Source organism: Haliotis asinina, chromosome 12 (genome assembly GCF_037392515.1).
Source record: "Haliotis asinina isolate JCU_RB_2024 chromosome 12, JCU_Hal_asi_v2, whole genome shotgun sequence".
Taxonomy (NCBI): domain Eukaryota; kingdom Metazoa; phylum Mollusca; class Gastropoda; order Lepetellida; family Haliotidae; genus Haliotis; species Haliotis asinina.
This window is the reverse complement of record NC_090291.1, coordinates 2,224,326-2,248,207: the sequence shown is the minus strand read 5'-3', so window position 1 is coordinate 2,248,207 and position 23,882 is coordinate 2,224,326. Positions and strand designations below refer to the sequence as shown.

At 44.0% G+C, this 23,882-nt stretch overlaps 2 protein-coding genes across 2 annotated transcripts in view; one reads left to right on the top strand and one right to left on the bottom strand.

Moving 5' to 3' along the window:
- LOC137258195 (uncharacterized) overlaps positions 1 to 23,882 on the top strand; it is a 40,637-nt gene that overhangs the window by 2,077 nt on the left and 14,678 nt on the right. The window lies entirely within an intron of this gene.
- Positions 2,759 to 23,549, bottom strand: LOC137258968 (uncharacterized). The gene is made up of 2 exons (XM_067796663.1): positions 23,339 to 23,549; positions 2,759 to 5,652 (listed from the first exon to the last, which is right to left on the bottom strand). The coding sequence occupies exons 1-2, from the start codon at positions 23,412 to 23,414 to the stop codon at positions 3,668 to 3,670; spliced, it is 2,061 nt and encodes a 686-aa protein (XP_067652764.1). The 5' UTR covers positions 23,415 to 23,549; the 3' UTR covers positions 2,759 to 3,667.

Below are 23,882 nucleotides of genomic sequence, written 5' to 3'. Positions count from 1 at the left end.
GCAGCAAGTATTAGACCTATCTACCAAGCGGATGTTGTTATCAACTGCAGTGTTTGTTAATTGTTCGTTTATCAAACATTATGAATATTGTTAACGCATCTATTCAATTAAACGCGTGTTACGGTTTGACACAGACCCCTGTTGCCCCAAACGAGCATCAATAAGCGAACACTGCCTCGTTATGTCACGTGATCAGGAATACCCTGAAATGATTCGGAACTGTCGTAATGGAGGAGCGTTTCTTTTGCGATATCTCTGAAGTCAGTCAGGCCCGAATAAATTTTATATTTTGGTGCGAGTAACATGAAACACTGCTCAGCCAAAATTGCCCTTAGTCGCTTCAGATATATTTTTGAGGAGGCGCATGCAGTCGGTGTTTCGTTAGTGATCCGGAACTGCCTTACGCACTGTACAACTATAAGTAGCGATAGGACGTATAGCATTCTGAAAGAGGTGATAGTGATTTGTCTCTAAACATCTTGTGTGGCGTGGTTTACTTTTTTGTATTACTGATTATATCGTTAATGCGTGCATTTTTACAAATGGCTTCGATTTGTGTTACCGGGGAGCCTATATAGAGTGTTGTAGATTATCCCTGGTGTTACCAATCAGCTATAGAAATCGAAATGGTACTGTTGTTGATCACGGGATTGTCTGGTCCTGTCTCGATTACCTTCAGACCACTGCCATTTGGCTTGAATATTGCTGAGTACGGAGTTAAACAACAAGCAAGCCAAACATGGCTATGGTCATTACTTGCCACGCCCACTACTGCTTTAGTCAGCCTAGTTCAATGTTTGCTGGTAACACTATGCGTCGTATGATGTGCGTAGGATTTTCGGTGTAAAATGCGCAGTATTACTAGAAGTAGTACAGAACAGTTGAGTGGAGGTGCTGAACCAGTTTATCCATATTGCTGTTTAATCTATGGATATCCCTTCACATGTATGAATTTAAACACCTACAGCAAATTGTATTAACCTGAATCTTCCCCCTCTTAAACTCGTGCTGACTTGCATGTGTTACCCGTTTCAGGGTTGTTGTTCATCCACTCATTGACACAACATAGTGCTGTTGTTTTTTTGTATAAAATAATCTGTCAGCATACCTGTCCTGAGATCGTTGCTTCTTAACCCGTTCCCACCTTTTACTTAACAAACCTGAACACTATTATGACGAGGTGTTATACTACACTCGTGAAGATCCGGGTTAGTATTTGATTTTCAGCAATCCATGCTTGTCTAAGGGACAACTGACACTTTTCATCATATTCTAAATTTGTAGATAGATGCTCATGCTGTCGATCACATGGTTGCCTGGTCCAGACTTCGTCATTTACAGACAGCTGGAATATTGCTGAGTGCTGCGTTAACTAACAACAAAGCGCTCATATGTATGGTATCCGCGGTTCACGTTTCCAGATATTTAACATCGCAAATACTCCCACTAACTTTGATCCTAATATCAATAGTTAGTTGCGATATACCACTGGTGTGTAAAACGCAACGTCAGGGGTGTGTTGAAGGAAAGGATCTTCATGAAGTATTTATTAGTAGCCCTGGTAACATTTCTTTTAAAGCCTTGAGTCAGTTACAATAAGGTATTTGCCGGAGACCTCTTATAAAAGGGATCGTATTATTTTGCAGTGCATGTTTAGGTTATTATTTTATATATCACTATTATCATGATAATTGCTACGCCAGGTCCGGAGTCCTACACCACATCTGTGTAGGTGAATGTATACACCACTCATGCAGTGTAGGCTTCTGTCCTCCAATGGATGCCCGACATACATGCGACTTTATAAGGGAGGTCTGACTCAGAGACTTGATAGTATGTCATCGTGCCCGGCGACGTGAATTATGAGACTCATCATGTTAACCATTGTATTGTGTGGACACACCTCGGGATAAATGAGAGAGTTTTACAAAGTTTTTAGCCATTGTCCAGCGGGTGACACCAGAAATGAGCTTCACACATTGTACCCATGTGGGGCATCGAACCCGGGTCTTCACAGTGACGAACGGACGCTTTAACTACTAGGCAGCCTTACCGACAACATACACCTGGGGTAATGTTGAGTGCTGTGTAAAACAAGATCTTTACTTCCGGTCAGTGAGCGGACGCTTTATCATCGTTGTCGCTGCTACTTAAAACATGTTATAGGCGTGTGTGCTTACTTGTATACTGCTAACAAGATTGTGTGTGTTTAGTTTTACGTCACCCTCAGCAATATTCCAGCTATATGGCGGCCGTCTGTAAATAATCGAGTCTGGACCAGACAGTCCAGTGATCAACAACATGAGCATCGATCTGCGCAATTGGGAACCGATCCCGTTAGTCGCCTCCTCTGCTAACAAGAGGTTAAGGGTCATCAGAATCGTTCATGTCATGGGGAGAGAGGTAAAGTCCAGAAGTATGCAAGACTTTTGAATATCGTGGAGACAGAATACTCCCGGTGTGGATGTCTCGTAATTCACTTAAAAATTGTTAATTACCAATCAACTGTACAGAGGCATGTCATCGAAATTTAGAACACCAACCATTGTTTTGTGCTCCTGCAGCCGTGATCCCTGCTGATTAAGTCTCCGTGTGGAGTCGGGGCTTGATTCTGTTAAAATTGTCTATGGCGTGATAATATATTCACCGACACACCTGGGTATGTCATTGTCCCGCCACCCAAGTTGATTTGCGTCAGTTACCTTAAGACACTGAGATACTGTAAGCAGACTTTATTGTGAAGTGTAAACACACGAGCTTTTGTAAAATGATTTTATTACACACATTTACTTGGACATACACAACACGGATAGTATGTACAGATTACGACACATTTGTACAAGCTCCATAAATGCCAGTCTGGTAGCCTCGATGTGACACTTAACCCTTTATATGTGACAATACATACGATAATTAATCATAGCACTTGTAGAAATGTAGGCAGGAGGGGCGTCGGGCGCCAAGTAGAACCGAATACGCCAATACATTCGTCACAACTATACAACATGTCAATGCTATCCAGAGGACTTTAGGCAGCGAACATTACATATAAGCAGTTGCATGGAAGTTAGTATATGTCCCGATGTTGTACTGATGTTAGTGTCAAGGAATGTATCCAGTGTTCCATCTGAGCAGCTATTCCATACGACTGACATTACTGCTGATAAATATTTTGTAATCCTTACGATCCATTTTAAAATATATTTCCACTCTGCTAAAACATACAAACCTGCTAAATCGATACGACATATACAGACCTTTCAGTTTCATTGGTCATATATTAAAATAAGGACAGTTGTTGGAGACACTGCAGTTGAATACAAACATTGAGTTTTATCATTAGAAGAAAATAATACAGACCTCAAAAGAAGTTTTAAACACCCAATTCGTACATACTGGACAATGAAATCTGTCATGGACACGCGGGATTAAGTATAGTCGTTTGAGAAAAAAAATCGGATGTTTAACATTTTTCGAGTAGTATATAGCCTTTGAGATTTACTTCTAAACTTGTCATCTCCAAACAGACCTAGACGCCAAATAATCGTGTTAACCTAATCTTCAACAGAAGATCGAAAACTGTATCTTAAATTTAGTGTCCCCCGTCGAGACGGTAAGCGGGTGTTTTTGTAAGAAGTACAGCCGAGTAGAAGTAACTCAAACTATTCTACTCTTTCTCTACGTACAAGGCGTATTTTACACTCTTATCAGTCCGCGCATAACCAACTATTTTCCTGGGAACGTAACCCTCTGCGAACTTTTCCCGGATAATCTTATCAGCAGATTCTTGGTCGAGTTCGGGTACAAATATCCACTGTTTGGGGTTTTCGTTTGTGAATACTGCGGAGAACCGTGGCTTCCGGTACACCATGCAGACGTCGACGTACGTCAGCTTCCGGTTCTGGTTGGCGTTGGAGCGAACCATCCTCTCGAGCTGTGGAATGCTGAGACCGTGGTACTCCTTGAAGTTCACTTTACGCTGGTTGTCCCGCTTCAGGAAGATGAAAGACAGGAGGGCCTCGTCTTCGTGATGGATGTAACTCTGTACTGTCGGGTAGTAACCTTTCTCTATGTACAGACCAAGGAGTTTGTCGTATGGGCGGGGATAATGGTGGATGCCCCACTTCATGTGGGTGTGTTTGTCGAAGGCAGATTTTCTGAATACGGCTAAAAAGGCGTGTTTTTTGTCATGGGATGTGCTTTTGTAGTTTTGTAGATATGTCATATTGAAGCCTTCATCTTCGAGAGCAAGTTTTCTGGAAAACAGTTTCTTTTCCGTGAGTCCGTGTTCAACGAGGTAGTTATGTGGTTGTTCGGTTTTCTCGGCTATGACTGTGAAGCGGGTGTGGCGGTGAGCATCGTGGCCGCTGATCCACGTCACGTCAAAACTCTCCTGTTTCAAAGCGTTGATGTACGCGTGCAGATGGTGTTCGTCAACGCTGAATTTGACAACTGTGGCGGGCACCTGGACGTCGGAGAGGTCGCGCAGAATGATCTCATCGTGGGAGAAGCCCACCCCGAGGTACTCCATTAGTTCATGGGACTTGTGCTTCAGGTGCCTCAGTTTCTGCCCGTCAAGGAGCATGACCCAAGCGTCAGGCAGGTGGGTGGCGTGCTCGTGCTTGTGGCTGTGGAATAGCAGAACGTCACTGGCATGTTTATATCCGTCCTGCCATATGTTTCCTTGGATGCTGGCCCGGAAGCCAGTTCCGTACCAGTTAGCGCTGTGCTGCACGGGTGCTGCTTCTGGTCGGCGGGACAGCGTGTCCCACGAATTCTTACTAATCAGTCCAGAACTGCCATGATGTTCAATACATCGCAGGAAGCGCATCATGTCGTACACGTTGGAGTACCAGCCGAGAGCAGAGTCAATGACAGCGGGATGGAGGACGTCATACAGAGTTAAGTCTTGCCAGTCGCTGGTGTCCTTAGACAACCTGTTGGACATGTTGTCGATTTTGTCGAGCTTTTCGAGCTTCCCCTTGCTTCCGAGACGCGTGTGCCACATACCGCAAGGTTTCAGCACGTTCTGCTTAATGAAGTCTTCGTAACTCGTGTCACCAACCTCCTCTATGATTCGACCGAGGATGATATAGCCAAGATTGGAATACACAGTCTTTGTACCAGGAGTGAAGTCTAGTCTGTGAGACATCATGTACCGGATCGTGTTGTAGTGCGACAGCGGTGGGTGCGAGTTCATGATTTGGCTGATGTTAGGGACGTTGTAACCCTTCTTCAGATAGTAGGGATTCAGCATGACGTCAAAGAGTGGAGCTTTATTCATATCCCATCCAGCAGTGTGATGAAGGAGATGCCGGACCGTGATGTCATGGAGTCTTGGGTCAACTGATTCAGGTCGGTGGGCTTTCAGCATGTGAAGGTATCCGCCGTGACCGAAAACCTTTCCTTCAAGGTCAAGGGCGCCGATTTCTGCAAGCTGAAGAATTGCAACGGCTGTCAAAGATTGGGATATAGATGACACTGGGAAGAGGGTCGTGTCCTTCACCTCGTGACCTTCGTTCGTGACGCCATACCCTTGAGCATATATGATTCGACCACCTTTCATGGCGGCTAGAGCGCCCCCTGTGTAACCGTTGCCGAGAAGGAAGGCTTCCACATTCTTGTCAAACTGGTCATGGTATCGACTTCCAGCTGAAACAGAAAACAAGTGCGTCAGTCACTCAAGATATATATATGTGAAGAATGACGTGTTCAATGTAGTCTGGATCAAAGCATCTATCTGCACCTGAACTGAATTCCCATGCACAAGAAACCCATTAGGTCCATGCTTACGTTCTCCAAGTCGTGTGCATGTGCATGTGCATGTTTTGCAGTGCCACAAAGGCGTTCTTCTCTGAACTACACTATATGCCAAAGGTTCGAATTACGCCAAATGGTTGAGTTACAGTTACATGACGATGGTATTGGCTTGACTCTGGACCAGGCGACCAGTGGAGGTCCCAGGTAGAATAGGTTTTCAGCAATCCATGCCTGCCGTAAAAGGCAACTATGCTTGTCGTAGGAGACGACTAACGGGATCGGATGGTCAGGTTGGCTGACTTGGTTGGCACATGTCATCGGTTCCCTATTGTGCAGATCGATGCTCATGCTGTTGATCACTGCATAGTCTGGTCCAGACTCGATTATTTACAGACCGCCATATAGCTGGAATATTGCTGAGTGCGGCGTAAAACTAAACTCACTCACTCTGGACCAGGCAAACACTGACTTGCCCTTCAAGCACAAACTTCCACAATTTAGCCCGTTTGAATATCAAAAGGCAGGTTCATTTTACTAAGTCTATATATTGTAGAATCTCTAAGACTGACATTGTCCCTGATGTTGTACTAATATTTGGGAACCTTCATTTTTTAAACGTTGAACGAACATCATTTGTCAGCACACTCTTAATGGGGTGGCGGGGTAGCTTAGTGGTTAAAGCGTTAGCTTGTCACGCCGGGCTTAATTCGCCACATGGGTGTGTACAGCGTCTAGAGCCCATATCAGGTGTCCTCCGTCGTGATGCTGGAATATTGCTAGCAGCGGCATGAAACCATGATCACCCACTCACCCCCATTTTACATAGCTGACAAGGCGAGTTCAAGGTCCTGACGCACACAAACACTGTGCCGCTATACTAGAGTGAAGCCAGTAAATTCCTCTTCAAGTTGTCACTGATGGATGTTTACGACTGGGACAACATTTACACAACGGATCGCCTGTGTTTATCAAACTGAGCTGATTTAATTTGTTCCGGATGACTGAGCACGGTGTTGTGTATAAACTGTTAAATCTTCCCATTAAACTGAATACCCCCACACGCATCCTGTGACACAACTGCCGGAGTTTACATAATGACTAAAGTAGACTCCTATTTCGGGTTTATGGAGAATAAAAGACACTTTGTGGCTTAACCGGTGGCCACGGTTGACACTGAGGCCCCTGGTGTTTGATTTCATTAAACTCAACTAATGTATGCTAAGTTGATAAAAAATCACTTCGCAAAGCCTTCACACAGTTTGTATATTGTTACATTATGTGTAATATGCTGAATATATCCGGGTAAATGCAGTCACAGACGCATGCATAATGCATAAACCTATCAAGGATGCAGATTGTGGTTATCGGTTAGTTAATTTTATTACCCCATGAATAATCAACATGATACCCCTTTCTGTATATGATGCACCTGTTCTGTGTGTCCTGACGTTTCATGCTGACCCCTGGAAAGATTCTGTACATTCAGATTAAGGATTGTGTTTTGTCAGCGATTTAAATTGCTCGTATGCAACAGTCCGTTGTCTCACTGAACGTCACTGATGCATACGTTTGCAGTTGCGTACTCGTTTATCCATGTATTACATTCCGCTTTGAAAATGCCCTGTACCGCGTGTTGGATGGATAAACGGAATCGGATTAAGAACGTCGTAACCTCTCGTCAGGTTACTGTCAAGCACGAGATGAATTGTGTGTCAAGTGATTAAAGTGATGGTGGTTGTGACGTCACTTCCGTAATGAAACGTGGCGAATGGTGCCAGGGTATTGTGGTAGATTCGGGATTGACACAGTGGGTATTCTATCATAGTTACCGAGTGTCGCTTGACGATATAGGCTGTCATAAAACATTGTACATGCTACATGCTTGTATATCAAGCCTAGATCAGGCAAACCGATGGTTGATGGCATGATCATACACGGAAAGTCGTAAGTTAGTAATTGAAATTTGAACAGGCAAATAATTGGCTGCCAACAGAACCCACCGACTTCAAAAGCTGAAAACAGACTGAACTCGCCTGGTCCTCTTTTGTAGACACCTGTGAAGATACGTGATAGAATTGGTCTTCAGCAACTCATGCTTGTAGCCAGAAGGCAACTAACGGGATCGGGTGGTCAGGCGCGCTGGTTGGTTGACATTTGTCATCGAATCCCACCTGTGAAGGTGGATGAACATGCTCCTAAAGGCGCCTTATATTTGATCAGTATGAATCTGTACATCGGTTGTTATGAACGCATTGCGGTCAGTGCCAGTTTCACTTGCTTCGAGCAGACATTAAATGTCCTGAAGACTGTGTGTACTTTCTTCAGGCTTTTCCCATCTGATACCGATTGATCAACATAGAAATAGCGCCATCCAGTCAACACTGATCCTACAAAGAAGACCTTTGATCCACATTTCACGTAATGCGATCTTGAACCTGCATCACCTACAACTAAACCGTATTTGTTCTTTCGGCTTACTTATTAGCGGAGCCTGTCCAACACCTGGGATACGGATAAGAGTTCTCCCGAACCTGACGAGTCTTGTTCCTAAAATAGTTTTGTCTGAATGGATGTTTCCTGATGGAGTGATCCCTGGGGAGTTGGGATCTCGAGTCGGTAAGCTGTAATCTGACATTGATGAAGCCTGTTCTTGGTCCAGCTACTGGGGCAAGACTATCATCACACCACAAGCTGGTTGTAGACTAACAGTGGAGGTATTGTTCGCCTCAAGACCCCCGGGGCCTGGCGTGCAAGGTTGCTAGTAGTTCGGTAAACACCATTCAACGTGCTGTAACATCGCGAGGGGAATAGAAATCTGTTATTGGTCGCCACCGAGACTTGTCTGCATCTGGTGGAGGACTAACTGTTGCAACTGTGAAAACAGTTCATCTGCCACGGGCATTTGTCTTATCTGATATATTTCAGAATCTCTGAACTTTCATGTGATAACACTCGTGGAATGTCAGATGCTTGAGGAAACGACAGCTAAACTTTTGTGTTAGATAACTCGCGAATTCCCTCCGCCCAAGTATTACTTGACTATTGTTTAAGGCAGTGTAAAACCACCCCCACTCAAGCGACAAAAAACGTCACTCTTCTTTTCATCGAATAAAGGGTGCAGAGCACTTGACCATTTTAGAGTTCATCTTATTACAACATATGTAATTACTATCATATGCATGAAAGTACCTTAATGTTACCCGTGTCAAGTAATTACTGCCGCTAGATGGCGCACTTTCACCCGTACCCAGCACTAAGGAGTAACCAGGAATCCGATTCCACATGGCCGTGCAGTTAAGTCTTGTGTTGTCCGTGTATTAAATGACAGGTGCCCCCTCGGGAAACAACAACCCCGCGCCCAGCACTACATGGCAGGTATAATCCCAGTCACAAATCGCACTGCCAGCATGAAACTAGCTTTGAAACCTCACTTCGGCACCGTCCTGTCCCAGGCCCTGTTAAAGTCTGTATTAAGTACGTGGGCTGCGATTGACGTAAGTCTTATGAGTATTGGATCTGCAACGTCGTCGTAAGTCTGTTAAGTATTGGAGTTGCGATCGTTGTCACTAAGTATTAGTATATGAGTTGCCATCATCGCCGTAGGTCTGTTAAGTTAAGCAAGGGATCTGCAACGTCGCCGTAGGTCTGTTAAGCAAGGGATCTGCAACGTCGCCGTAGGTCTGTTAAGGAAGGGATCTGCGTTCTCGTCATATGAACGGGGTGTGCGACAAGGGTAGTGACATTTCATCATAGTAACACACGCATACTTCAGCGTAAGACGCGGTCGGGGGATTGAACTTGATCCTACTAAATAGGACAAATACGATTAAACGTGTACAACAGCCGGGAGTGATGACTTGACCTATGAGGTAAACGATCAAGGCTAGTCTGCTGTTAGAATACCACAGGAGGTGCTTTGTTCCGTTATTTATTGCCTTCAGTATATGTGCGAAATTATGAACTATGACCCACTATGAGCAGTGAATATTGGAGGTTTTTCTCATCTCATCGATGTAGTGTAACCGAAGTAGCTGAATAAGATATTGGGATGACTGCCATATCAACTGCAGCGCCAGATATTCTCATGACTGAAAAAGTGACATATCGCGATTCGGTGAAAAATGTTCCCTGTAGCTGAGATTACATATTCACTGCATAACTTTTATTGTAATCGGCGTGCATGTGATCATGATTTCAGTTTTACACAACAGGGCTTGTATCGTTGGCGCGTAATGTCGGCGTTAAGGTAGTTTGTGTCTGTAGCTGTTGGTGAAAGATAACGCTCAACGGTACTGTAACGGGACTTTCACTTAAGGAAGCCTTGGTGGCTTGTTACCTGACAGACTATCGGTTCAGCTCCAGGTTTGGACCATATTTTACGAGGATTAATCCACTATATGACAAAATACAGCCAAAGTTTGTTGTTTAAAGCTGCACTCAACAATATTCAAACTATATGGAGCGGTCTGTAAAATGTTTAGTCAGAATGAGAATCCAGTGATCAACAGCATGAACATCGATCCACGCAGTTGCACAACCAAGGTACATCACGTATTGGCATGTTGACATTACCATAATCACATACTTGTATAATCACAACAACTGCGGTTTTGTCAGCAGCGCTTTATCTGCAGAAATGTATAATTGTAAGAGAAACAAAAAACTTCGATCTGAAACGGTGTTCAGACAAGTTAGTCCGAGGAAAACCTAGACTAGCTTCGTGTTAAGGCTTTTGCTGCACAGAAATGTTTGATCGGCAGTGAAGATAATATGGTTCAGAGATTGCAAGACTACAGACTACAGTATTCCAGTGTTGGACGTGGCAACGGAGAAGACGGTATCACAATGAGATGTGGAGCGAGCTTCAGGGGTAGGATTGGTATCGCCAATACCAGCTGCTGGTATAGAGAGTGCCCTTGTCTGTGGAGCTCAACATGATGTCAGCCAGCTTATATAGTTCCTTGTGCTACTCCGTGGGAGGCAACAGCCGATAAATCGCCATTCAGATTAGCCATTGTCATTTTTTTCTGTCCCTGCGGATATCAAAGGGGACGGGTGTCCGTGTTTCGGTTCATTTAACAGCTTAAGAAATCTGCCCCGTTTGAAGTAGGAGGCTTGGGGAGCCGCATAATGGGAGCTTGACGTGTGCGAAAACTGTGATCCATGTTTCGTTGGACTGCTTGACGGGTGTCATGTTTCCACTCTCACCCTGTGAAACATCAGCATAAAGCGAAAATTGATGATGCTATCCCCCTGACGAATGGTTTCTTTCACTGCTTGAAATATAACCCGTGTTTATTCACCAAGGAAAATGATCGTGCAGCTTTGTCATTAAGTCCGTAACCTTGGCATGACCTTGAGATGGTTTCCTTGGGATGAGATGGATGGGCACGCTCCACGCATGGCTGGGGAGGGAAGGTGGGTAGAGTGGCCGAGTGACCATTGTCCAGTACTCCAGTAATTAACCCGGTCTTCGTTGGTGGAAATCAGATGCCCCTGGGGCACCTTCAGCTGATGTTGAGAACTCGGGCTGGAGGCTGATCTACGGACGCAGTGAAACAGATGATATACACGACCAGTCGTAATAATTGGGTGGGATGGGGAATAGGAGAGAGGTGGCTATGATGACTGATGTTGGGGTCCTCAACCTTAGTGATAAGCATGTCCAGATTCAGGGACTGATATGCAGCGGATGCCCACCCCTCCATATCATTCTCAACCTTCACCGAACCTTTGTTGGTGGATCTACTAGTGTTTAATTTGGCGACTCAAAGTTCGCACGATCCGTTTTCAAGACCCTGGTCACGAATAGCTTAACAATAGCTCATGGTGAGGCATTACCATCGTCTGTACACCAGACTGAGTGAATTTTATCCGACATTTTAACAAAATTCCATCAGTAGCACGTTGGGGGAACTCCAAGAATGGGTCTCGCGGATTCTACCCATACAACCACAAATACATGTAACCAGCGTTCCTGCATAGTTTCACTACCTGTTTGAGAACGGAGTTGCATTCCTAGCCTTCTGTTAACGGCCTTGCACTCTATTAAGTCGATATTGAAAGCAGATCAAACTGGAGGAGTATGTTTTGGGGAATTGCCTCCAGATGGTGTTTGTGTGCAAACCAAACAACGTGTATCCCTGTCTCGGCAGTAATGAAAATATCTGTCGATCCATAGCTTTACCTTTGTTGTGTGTCTCAACGACAAAATGATATTGTCACTTTAGAAGCATGTTTTGTTGTCGGCGAATAACACAGTGGTCGAGTTTCACGTGGCTTTGTGCCGAGAAGGTAAAACGAGTTCAGCTGTATAATGTGAAGACAAAAGAAACAAACGACTTCTTGAACAGATCCGCAAACGCGTTCTTTGGTGACTTTAATGGAAACGACTGGACAACACTTGTCCGTGAATGTGTGGACTTATCACTGCGGCCAACAGTGTACGAGCATGTTGAAAATTGCGTCCATTTGTTTTTTCGGCTTGAGATTCAGTTAACCCGATCGACCTCCACTTCTTACTCGCGCCTGAAGTCCCTTTTTGTCACAGTTTGAAATAGGTGTCAGTGAAACCAATTTGTATTCGGAAAAATCGGATGTTCACGGTACATTGCACTGGACGTTGGTTCTTAACAAACCATCCGTTAAACGTTATTTTTTCATAAGGTAATTGAACCGTTCCCTGTGACCATACATCTGGACCACGTTACCTTCTGCGACTATTACGTTTGTTTACACTGCGTACTGAAATTTGATGATAGTCATTGAATGAGAACGTATGCGCCACACGTTACACTTATGCCCCCGGATGTAGACATACATTGGGTTTCGTCCCCGGATGTTAGACCTGTACTAGACCCGTGAAGGTCCGAGGTAGAATAGGCCTTCAGCAAACCATGCTTGCCAAAAAAGGCGACTATGCTTGTTGTAAGAGGCGACTAACGGGATCGGGTGGTCAGGCTCGTTAATTTGGTTCACACATGTCATCGGTTCCCATTTGCGCAGATCGATGCTCATGCTGTTAATCACTAGACTGTCTGGTCCAGACTTGATTATTTACAGACCGCCGTCATATAGCTTGCACTTTATGAAGTCGATATTGAAAGCAGATCAAACTGGATGAGTATGTTCTAGGGAATTGCTTCCAGATGGTGTTTGTGTATAGACCAAACAACCGGTCAGCCACATCAGTGAGCCTGCCCCTCCCCCGATACCGTCAGTCGCCTCTTACGACAAACATAGGTTGCTAAAAACCAATTCTGACACGGACGTTCACGGATTCTGTACGGCAATGTTTACTTAATGGTTTATTCTCGTTTGATAGTAAAACACTAAAACGTTGATGCCTGTTTTATTAACTTAGATATTGAAGCCATAACCTATCTTGTAAGCGAAGTTATCAACCAGAGCCTTTTGCAGAACCTTAATCACGTAAGTATTATTTTCTTTCTCATTTATATTGGGGTATCTGTTCAAATTTCAAACACAGATTAACCAGATGATCCCTGTAGTCGTCCCGGCTGGACCCACAGACCGGATAGTGATGGACTTTAAGGGGTCAGCGTTCTCACCGTAAGCGAATGAGTTTGGTTTTCCACCACTTTTTAGGTATATTCCAGCAAATATCACGACGGGACACACCAGAAATGGTCTCCGAGCAATGTACCCATGGGAGGAATCGAACAAGGGTCTGCGGCGTGACGAGCGAGGGCTTACCCCATCACCTCTTCTCGTATAAGGTGCCTTCGGTTTAGAGAGTGAAACAGACACGCATCAAACCCGGCTAATGGGGTATGGAGTGTCACCTCGTAGGTAATTACACATCAAGCCCCGGTATTTCACCTGGATGTATTGGTCAGGTGTTGTGTACGTGGGGGGTATTAACACCCATGCGACAATCCCCCTTCCTGTCCGACACAGAGACACGCGCAGGTATCATGATGGCGACCAGGTATTTACATACGTGCTTCACTGACAACAGCTGCATCTTAATATCTGACATTTGACCTACTGTGATTGAAGAATGGCGTCCCCAAATATACATACAACCCTGATGGATTATTAAGGGAACGCGAACCTCAAAATTCTATGTTTATTTATGAAAATATCAATGGAAAGCTTCTTGATTAGTAACGTTAATTAACACGAAAGTGAAACATTTCCTTTTAATTATTGAGTGAATTTTATGGAATTTACACCTTTTTTTAAAGTGATATAAGGGTAATGCAGGAACACCTAATGAGGAGTGAATGAGTGGAGTTTTACGCCGCACTCAGCAATATTCCAGTTATATGGTGGCGGTCTGTAAATAATCGAGTCTGGACCAGACAATCTAGTGATCAACAACATGAGCACCGATCTGCGCAATTGGGAACCGATGACATGTGTCAACCAAATCAGCGAGCCTGACCACCCGATGCCGTTGGTCGCCTCTTACGACAAGCATAGTCGCCTTTTATGACAAGTATGGGTTGCTGAAGGCCTATTCTACCCCGGGAACTTCACGGGTCACCTAATGAGGAAAGAAATCCCAAAGTCAAGATGGGTGTGGATTCTGACCACGCCATTTTGCGGAGGGTTTGGGGTGTTCTCGGGAAAAGTGTCTGAAATTTACAGATTGTGATTTGATCCTTGATCCTGAGAAAACGATCTTCCAACCACAGGGGTTTCTAACGCAAAAAGAAAACTGGCATAACGGCATATATTGTCTAGGGCTCTTAGCACAATATTTAATCTATTACTGTACAAGTGATTCTAACAAGAACTTAACGAATCAAAGGTATCAGTGCTTTTGAAAACCGGAAATAGGGTTTGGTATACCCTCCCCAGAGGAGCCTCGATGGCATCCTCGTGGATGTATCACAGTTTGAGGTGAGTGGCTCTATTTGACCAGTGACGTCGCTTCACATGTCCAGCATAGGTTGTACGGGGCCATTTTCAACTCTGACGTTATGTGGTGAAGGTCACACGTTAAGCGATTGTATTAAAGGATATCTGTATAACGCGATTTTGTCTCTGGGATTCAGTTCAAATCACGTGTTCAATCGAAAAAACGTCCGAGTCGAATCAAACTTTGCGTGTTCAAACAGGTATGTCGACAATGCATTTTTGGCGTTGCTCGTCGACCAAGATAATCATGAGGTTGAAATTCCTCAAAATCATTCACTTTCTTGCACGGCTGGTTTCAAATGTGCTTAGCCTAGCAGGAATTCCCTGATTGGCAGTTGCAGTGTGTTCCGGGAATCGCGGTATTAGCTACGTCTTGCTCTAGCAGACACCTGACAATCGAGGATGTAACCGAGGTCACTGGGACACCGCTATAGGCAACATGCATGGTACTGTCACTACACAATCATGTCTTTTCATACATGAAAAACTATAGCTATATCTCGTTCCGAGACGCACATAATTGTATAGATGATGGCCCATGTAAGATGTAGTTGATGTCCTGGGCTGGGAACGCGGTCTATTTTTATTACCATTTAATAGAATCGTAAATCCTTTTCAGTTCAATTATATCATCTGAAAGAAGTACAATTATGGCGGTAAATCTAAGCCGGATCTTCAAGCCACATATATGTTATTGTTAGTTTTTGCTATTCATGCTCTAGGATGGGTGAAGAGTTATCAAAACGTACTGCAAAGGTTCAACAGCTGTAATGTATTTGAGCCTTGAAGTGAGAACAATATCAAGACTGAGATTAAAATGAAATGAAAGGACGTTGAATAAACTGTTTGTCCATGTCCATGTAGGCAAGAGCTGAAACCTACCTGCCAGTGTGTGTGCGTGTGCGTGTGCGTGTGCGTGCGTGCATGTGTGTGCGTGTGCCTTGGTTTTGTTTTGGTTCACATTTCATCCAACATGAACAATATTCGTTCTACTTTGTGATCATAAAAATTCAATAAAATTACAATTAAATGTGAATTGTAAAATCACAAAATGAACAGCCCCTTTTCTCAATGACGTATCAGCATTTGCACTGTATGAAGTTATAGGAAAATCTTTCCGGGCCGCCAGCAGAGTGCAGTAAAATTCCTATTCCAGGACGATTAACGTCATTTAGCTATGCGCGAATAACGCGGAGCAAAATGTACAACGCCCAAGGCGGTCTGCGGCATTACGCCATGTTATTACGAGGAGTCACGGTATACGTTGCCTGTAGCAGTGCTCAACAGACAGGTGCGAGTTAGACTGGCGAGACCTTCACTTCGCCTGTTCATTAAAATACGTGCGTGAGGATCCAACAAAAGAAATGAAAGCGTAATCGACTTACGGTAAAACAGTTGGGATGTTTTGCGTGCTTGGTATTTTCTCAGATTTTCTCATCAGCTGAGTAGGTCGAGTAAACCGGGACTTGTTTTTTACCCATTGTAATGAAGTGGATAACGATGTTTCTCAGTTCGTAGTGTTGTCGTACGTGGTGCCGCGCCTCCACAACGGTAATAGAAACCATCCACATCTTAAATACCGTCTCTACGTAATTTGCAAATGATGAGCGTAAGATGGACGTTGTTGCCTGTAACGCGACTGAGGAAGTGCTGGTTGATAGTGATTCCTACTAGCCTCAATGCCACAGCAACAGTGAACCAACACAAGTCATAAAACAGGTATCAACGTTTTAGTGTTTTACTCACACGTGAATAAAACATCAAGTAAACAATGTCGACCAGAACCCGTGAAGATCGGGGCTAGAGGTGGTCTTCAGCGCTCCATGCTTGTCGTAAGAAGTGACTAACGGGATCAAGGGGTCCAATCCCAATTGTGTAGATCGATGCTCTTGATGTTGATCACTGGATTGTCCGGTCCAGACTCCATTACTTACAGACCGTTGTCTTACAGCGTCACGTTAAATAACATCCAAACTAATGTCAAACATCAGTTTTGTGAAGTCCGCCCAGTATATATTGAGGTACAACGTTTACCGTTTTGTTATCCGTTTACTAGTTTACATTTGTTGGAGAGGATTACGGTAAAAGTATTTCCGAATATATTCAAATAATAACATGACTAACGATATATAATAAATACAGACCTCCCGGCATTTGCTCAGTGTCTGAGGTGCAGAGGTGTTCTCAGTTTCCTTCATCGTTTGTCAAGCGACAGATAAACCCTTGGGAGGGTTTAGCGGAAATCCAAGCCTGACAACAATTACAAGCAGTTTATGGACATGTCTGATATATAGTTACCGTGGCGGGGCCTTTGTGAGCTCACAGGACACCGTGTCCGCGTTACTCACACAGCTAGTTACATTCCACTCCCGGCTACCAAGTAACCGGCACCCAATACCGACCCTAGACCTTCACAAGTCTCTAGCGATTAACATTTAAGATTCAGTGAACAGTCCAGAAAAGTATGCAGATAAATGAAAGACGCCATTACTGTCTAAGGGGAGGAGGCGTCATTACTGGGTGGAGATGTGGCCTGTTAGTTAAAGCGTTCGCTCGTCACGCCGAAGGCCCAGGTTTGATTCTACTCATGTTGGAAACCCATTCCTGGTGTCCCCTCGCCGTGATTTTGCTGGAATAGTGTTAGAACATTGCTAAATGCGGCGTATAACCCAATTCCTTCGAACTCTTAACATTTCTGGGCTTCTGATTCAGTACAGGCTTGGAACATGACCACGTCGACTCACGATACGTCCACAACAGTTGAACCAGTTCATCCCACATCACACAGGTGTGCACGTCATTTGACCCGCGGGTCCTTAGCTACCAGTATCATTCATTCATAATGCCGCCTGTCAAGTAGTATTGTCACATGAGTCAATGAAATAGGTTACGGGATTTCCTGTCGGGAAATCCCATACTATTCACCTCGATACTAATCAAGTAGGGTTGTCTCGCTTATGTAATGAAATAGGTTACAGGATTTCCAGTCTCGAGCCTATGTACTATCAACGCCGATTCTAATCATGCTAATTAAATGGTAATGTCACACGATGTCAAACTGACATGGTTACAGCATTTCCCGTCTGGAGTTAACATTATTCGCCTATATATCAATGAAATACATGTAGTATTACTACAGTGGTCTAATGGGTTACAGACTTGTACGAGATTTCTTTGGCCAATGCTCGCTTTCACACCAGAAGTGCCAAACTGTTACGAGGTCAGCAGAGTGCCCGACAGGTTCAGCAGAGATTTGGGGGTTTCTTTAGGCCAGTGCTATGGATTTCTGGGGTATCTTTACACCAATGTTAAGGAGTGTGTTGATAAGCAACATCACTGGCTGTTTATATTGTGTTGATGTGTTGAAGTCTTGACGTACAACTTAAGTTGCCCCTGCAGCATACCTGTCGAGGCATTTATTACAGACATAAACTGTTTCATAGGTATAATCAGTTTTATTGGCAAATACAATATTTATCAATAAATTATATGATTTGGTAGTCCCGAATGAACTTTTTAAGAAATAAAGCGCTTGAGCCGAGCCTCATTAATGTGCTGTGATGCTAATGCAAGTTGTTGGTTGACTGGTGGATGTGTTTTCTTAAACGACGAAATATTCGAGCTAAATGGACTCGGTCGGAACAGATAATCCAGTGATCAGCAATATGATCATCGATCTACACTTATGGGATACGATGCCGTGTCAACCAAGTCTGTGGTTCTTTTAGTCGTCGTCATAGAGGAAAGCTGGGTTTGCTTGTCATTTTCTGAGTTAATACTGGGTGGGAAATGAGCTGATTTCGAAAACTGTTATACTTTTGTGTTCCGTTTTCATTTCAGTCAGGTTCGAATAAGTTCATCTAGTAGTGACAATTTGCCGTTCATGACTTCACCTCTTGCATGTCATACAGTCAGGGGATGTAACTGTGACAAAGCGTTGTTGGTGATGTTATAGCGAATGAACATGCAGACAAAAGCAATGACCATGTTCGTCTATAAAATATCATTACTTTGAGATGACCTGACCGGTTCCACGGTTAAGTGGATTGGGTGTAACTGGAGTAACAACTTCTTGTTACCCTGCCTGGCGTCCACCATTTTTTTGGATAAAACAAGGACTGGTCAGTTCGGAGTGAGTCTGTTGTGTACAAATAGTCACAGCCCCTTATCCTCACGGGGACCTGGGAGTCCTACTGGCTGACACTGTCATACCAGGAGACGGACAGGGCTGTTACAATTACAGGAAGGGGTGGGGCTGGCTGATTCTAACGTCAAGAGTCTCTCAACTTCAATGACGCCTTGCCGAACCAACAAAGCCAGGTATGTTTGTCCAGAACAAAGAAGGTGTCTTGTCTGTGACCAGGATCAAAGATAAGCGGTGACCCCTCCGCTCACCCGGTGCTACCCAGTGGTCAAGCCACAGATCGCTCTAATGAGGTTTAATGAAACCACTGTCAACGTGGGTTGCGCCGGTCAAGAGGGATTAAAGACGTGAGGAGAGTATGTGTCAATATTGATATTTGTATACCACGTTCGCTGTGTTGTGGGTAACAGTTTAGTGGGCTGGTGGTACATACGGCCTCGCAGAAATTTAGCTAACGGTCTATGAAAATGTCAAGTAGATATTTTGCAAAACCTGGTTTTAACGAGTATTTAAGTGAAAGGGAGGAGGTACACATTCAGTTTCGCCTTATCTGTACTGATATCTAGGACGACAAGTTAGCGGTACCAATGTAGCTCGTGTTTAAGAGAGGTTCATTTTCCAGTTTTTCAGAAATTGTACGGGAAGGAACATTCGATGAGTTTTAAAATCAGAACGCGTTTGTGTTGTGATTAGGACTAGGATCGTGCACCAGCGTGCGAGTGCACTAACGACATGGCCAACCTATTCTGTCTAAGTAGTTAGTGCTGTTGCCTCAGACTATGTACATGTGTTACACGCGTATCTGAAAGGGGGAGGTGAGGCGAGGTGAAATGGGGGTCGACGTCGTACTTGAGAATATTTCGTTCATATGACGACGTGCATTCGTATACGTGGCTGATTGTACTAACCCATATTTAAGCTGGTTTTATAATGCTAGCTCACTGAGATACCATGTTGCTGTTAAGCATTTATACCCTACTCAGGCACATTATACTGACTCCGAGCAGACCACTCCATTATGGCCGAGTGCCAGACAGGGATCAACAACTACCATATTCTAACGTCTTTTGGTATGACTGTCGGGGATCGAACCCCCGACCTTCCGCTTTCCGAATGGACGCTAACCACTACACTACGAAGGCGGTCCGTATCGGAACAATGGAAGGGCACGCGACACACTGACACTGTAATAAGTAATACAAATATTGGCTCCACTTGATGTACGAATAGCATCGCGGGTTGCCTGTCAGCCCGTCTTGCCCCGCCCACTACCGTGTGCACGAGCTGTGGACCTGCTTAACTGTCACGCTATTGTCACGTTGACGGAAGAGCAAGGAGAACTACTTTTCATTGTGACAGATGGGAGATACATTAAGACTCCCTGCGTCGGCCGAACGTCATCGTTTGATTCATGTGCACATGAAAAAGACATTTAATTTTACATCACGACCAGACCTGTACGGGGTGTTGAATAAATAGAATTAGTTTTCGGTTCAGTGTCTGATTCTAGCTGCTTGCTCAACTGGCGCTCGATGTAAGGAATCGGGTTCAAATATATAAACTACAGCACGGTCTTTGTCGTATCGTGCATCATCCTATGTGTAGGCAGTGGTTGTATGTAGGCAGTGGTTGTGTGTAGGCAGTGGTTGTGTGTAGGCAGTGGTTGTGTGTAGGCAGTGGTTGTATGTAGGCAGTGGTTGTATGTAGGCAGTGGTTGTATGTAGCAGTTGTGCTTTAACTGGAATGCAGTCTTTACCAGTCTCTATATACTCTTCAAAAAAAGTAAGGGATAATGAACTTTCAATTTGGATAGGAAGTGTAACCGTGAACACACGCATCAATGGCGGACATCTTATGACAAAGATTTCAAAAGCGACTACATTCCAAATAAATATGGTTGTAAGTAAGGAAGTGCAAATAGTGATGCACTTTCAAAACATTCAATAATATCATATCAACATTGATTGACTCCGAAAGATCTCCTAAATATTTTTTAATCGTAAATAAGAAAAAGGAAGATCCCCTACTTGTGTAAAAGTATATTAGAGCACATTGATTCATGAGTTAATGTGACCATTTTTCGGGAGATGTTATTTAAGCATTTCAGCGTTGGCATGGTAACGCTGTCTCCTTCACCTGATCTTGACAAAGATAAAGTGACAACATTAAAGCCATGTACAAGACTAAACAATGTTAATGCAGAACCTTCAAGACTGGTACGAAATTAAAAGGGCTGTGTGCAGGCCGTTACGGGTGAGAATAGGATGACTTTGTGCTGCTAATGGTGAGATCTGGGTGAGTATTGGCTACTAGACCCGAAAAGAGGATGAGTGTAGAGTTGAGAAGGTGATGAGTATATGCTGCAAGAGTGCAAAAGGAGATGAGTAGAGACGGCAAGAGTTGAGAAGGTGATGAGTACAGACGGCAAGCGCTGAGGAAGTGATGAGTATTGGCTGCAAGAGTTGAGAAGGTGATGAGTACAGACGGCAAGGGTAGAGAGGGTGATGAGTAGACACGGCAAGAGTAGAGAAGGTGATGAGTAGAGACGGCAGGAGTAGAGAAGGTGATGAGTAGAGACGGCAAGAGTAGAGAGGGTGATGAGTAGACACGGCAAGAGTTGAGAAGGTGATGAGTACAGACGGCAAGAGTAGAGAAGGTGATGAGTAGAGACAGCAAGGGTAGAGAGGGTGATGAGTAGACACGGCAAGAGTAGAGAGGGTGATGAGTAGACACGGCAGGAGTAGAGAAGGTGATGAGTAGAGACGGCAAGAGTAGAGAGGGTGATGAGTAGACACGGCAAGAGTTGAGAAGGTGATGAGTAGAGACGGGAAGAGTGGAGAAGGTGATGAGTATAGACGGCTTGAATTGAAATGGTGATGATAGTGGTGATGATTTGTATGTTTGTAATGTCACACCCGGTTTAGGAACACCCCAATTTTGCCTTTTTGGCATTTGGCAATTCCCTGAACATAAGGGTAATTCTTGTGTGTCATTTGAATGTGGCCTTCCATTGCACCGAAGCTGTGATGTAGACCTATCATAGTCACCATGACACGTGGGTCGGGGACAGCTAGGTTCTGCGAGGGGTGTCACAACATATGCATCATCGCATCACAGAATACAAACATCACGGGCTCGGTGAATTCATTCGTCAGATACACAAGGTGTACTTTTAAAAAAGCCTTGGGGATGGGGGGTGAAGCAGGAGACTGGTGTAGTGTTATGTGTGTTGCTTCAGAATATCCATATTCCTAACTGATAAAAGATACGTGTGTCTAGACCAGACTATCCTGTGACGTGGGCAACTGTGCACGCCATTTCGGCGAATTGACGCTGAACGAGTGACCAAAGATGCAAATAACCTAACTCGAATATCAAGCTGGACGTATCACCAAACAAGGCTGGCAATGTTTCTTGGGGGTGTATGATTTCATTCCATATTTGACAGCAATGTTGATCATACTTCCTTCTTTGCCTCCTTATTCAAAGCGACGTTACGTCACATCGGATTAGTCGATATTCTGGATATATCGAAGAAGTTCAACCAATGAACGTACTGAAATGTACATTTCTCCTTGCGTCTGACCAGCAACGTTACCAGGTTCAATTATTGTTACATCCGAATAATCAGGTAATGGTAAAAATTATCGGATTCTGTAATTCAGCGTTAAATAAGAACTATTTATTGCTGAAAGTAAGCATTATTCGCTCGTTATTGTGCATGTTCGCAAGGCGTTAAATCATCAGCTATCACCACGTACATCAAATACAGCCATCAATCTCGTGCTCGTTATACTATTTTTCGTGTAAAATATTCATTTCCTTTATCTCTTTATAGCAACTTTATCATCTTTATAATCATCATTAAACTGGCTATATGTAGCCAGGTGTGTCTATTTCCTTGTGACCCAACACGTGGGACTCGTCCGTCTACAGCTGCTGTTGTGTTGATAATGGGACCGAGTCAAGAACACCTTGTGTAGCCGAGAGTCTGTTAAACAACTCGCAGATCACTGCGTTGTGGGCAGACTGTAAATATCGGGGACTGTATGCATAGACCAAACGTAAAATGTAATCATTCTGTTATTTCACAAAATGATATTATTAATATTACAGAAGTTCTACATCGCAGAAATATTTAACTGGTTAATGTATATTATTTGAAGTATGTAGGCAGGTCATCGTTTTCATTTAAACGTTGTTTTTTTCTACCCGCGGTAATTGTATTAGTAATGACAAATATATAGAACCTCTTGTAGTTTAAATGATCATTTATGGCGAGTAACTGCGCTATTGTTGTCGTAATTATTTTGAGAAATTATTTCTTTTGTTCATGTTTGAAATTACCCTTAAGGGCTGTACAACATATTCATAATTATCCATAATAATAGTTTAAATAATAACAATTGTTATAAATGTGTTGAGCATTTGACAGAGGAATGAGCGTAACAGTCCACGGAGGTCCACTACTGAATACAGGCAACCCACCTGAGGCTCACACCTGAGGCACACACCTGAGGTTCACACCTGATTACATTAACTCACCTGTAAAAGAAATCGTTGCTAGTATCCCCACCCAGGCAAGGCGGCACCATGGTCTGGTCATGGTATATCCCGGCATGTGTGTGTATAATCCGTGCTTCACCAGTACAACCCCAGGTCTGCCCTCATTGCTACTGTGGAGTCAAGTAAGCGGGCCGACACAGGTGAACTAGCCCACGGTAGACGGCCTGGTCCCGCGCTGCGTTTTGGCGATACGCTACATGTACCTGGCTGACAGAACACGAAATTCGGAGGCGGAGTATGAAACTGCCCATGCTTCAAAATCTTTTCGGTATGGACATTATAATGTGTGTAGTTATTTCAGAACTGTGTTTGCCAGGAGGTGTTTTGTAACCACCTACGGCCGACACTATCAAATAACACCCACTGGCGTTGTGGTAAACATGTAGGCATTAGTTAGCTATTATATTTCAGTCGGTGTCTTAGATGTGGGAGAAATGTTGTATGATGAGATCGGGGGTGCAGCAGCATTGCTTACTGACATTACCTGAAGGTACGTGATTGAAGTAGCATGTATCAAAGCAAA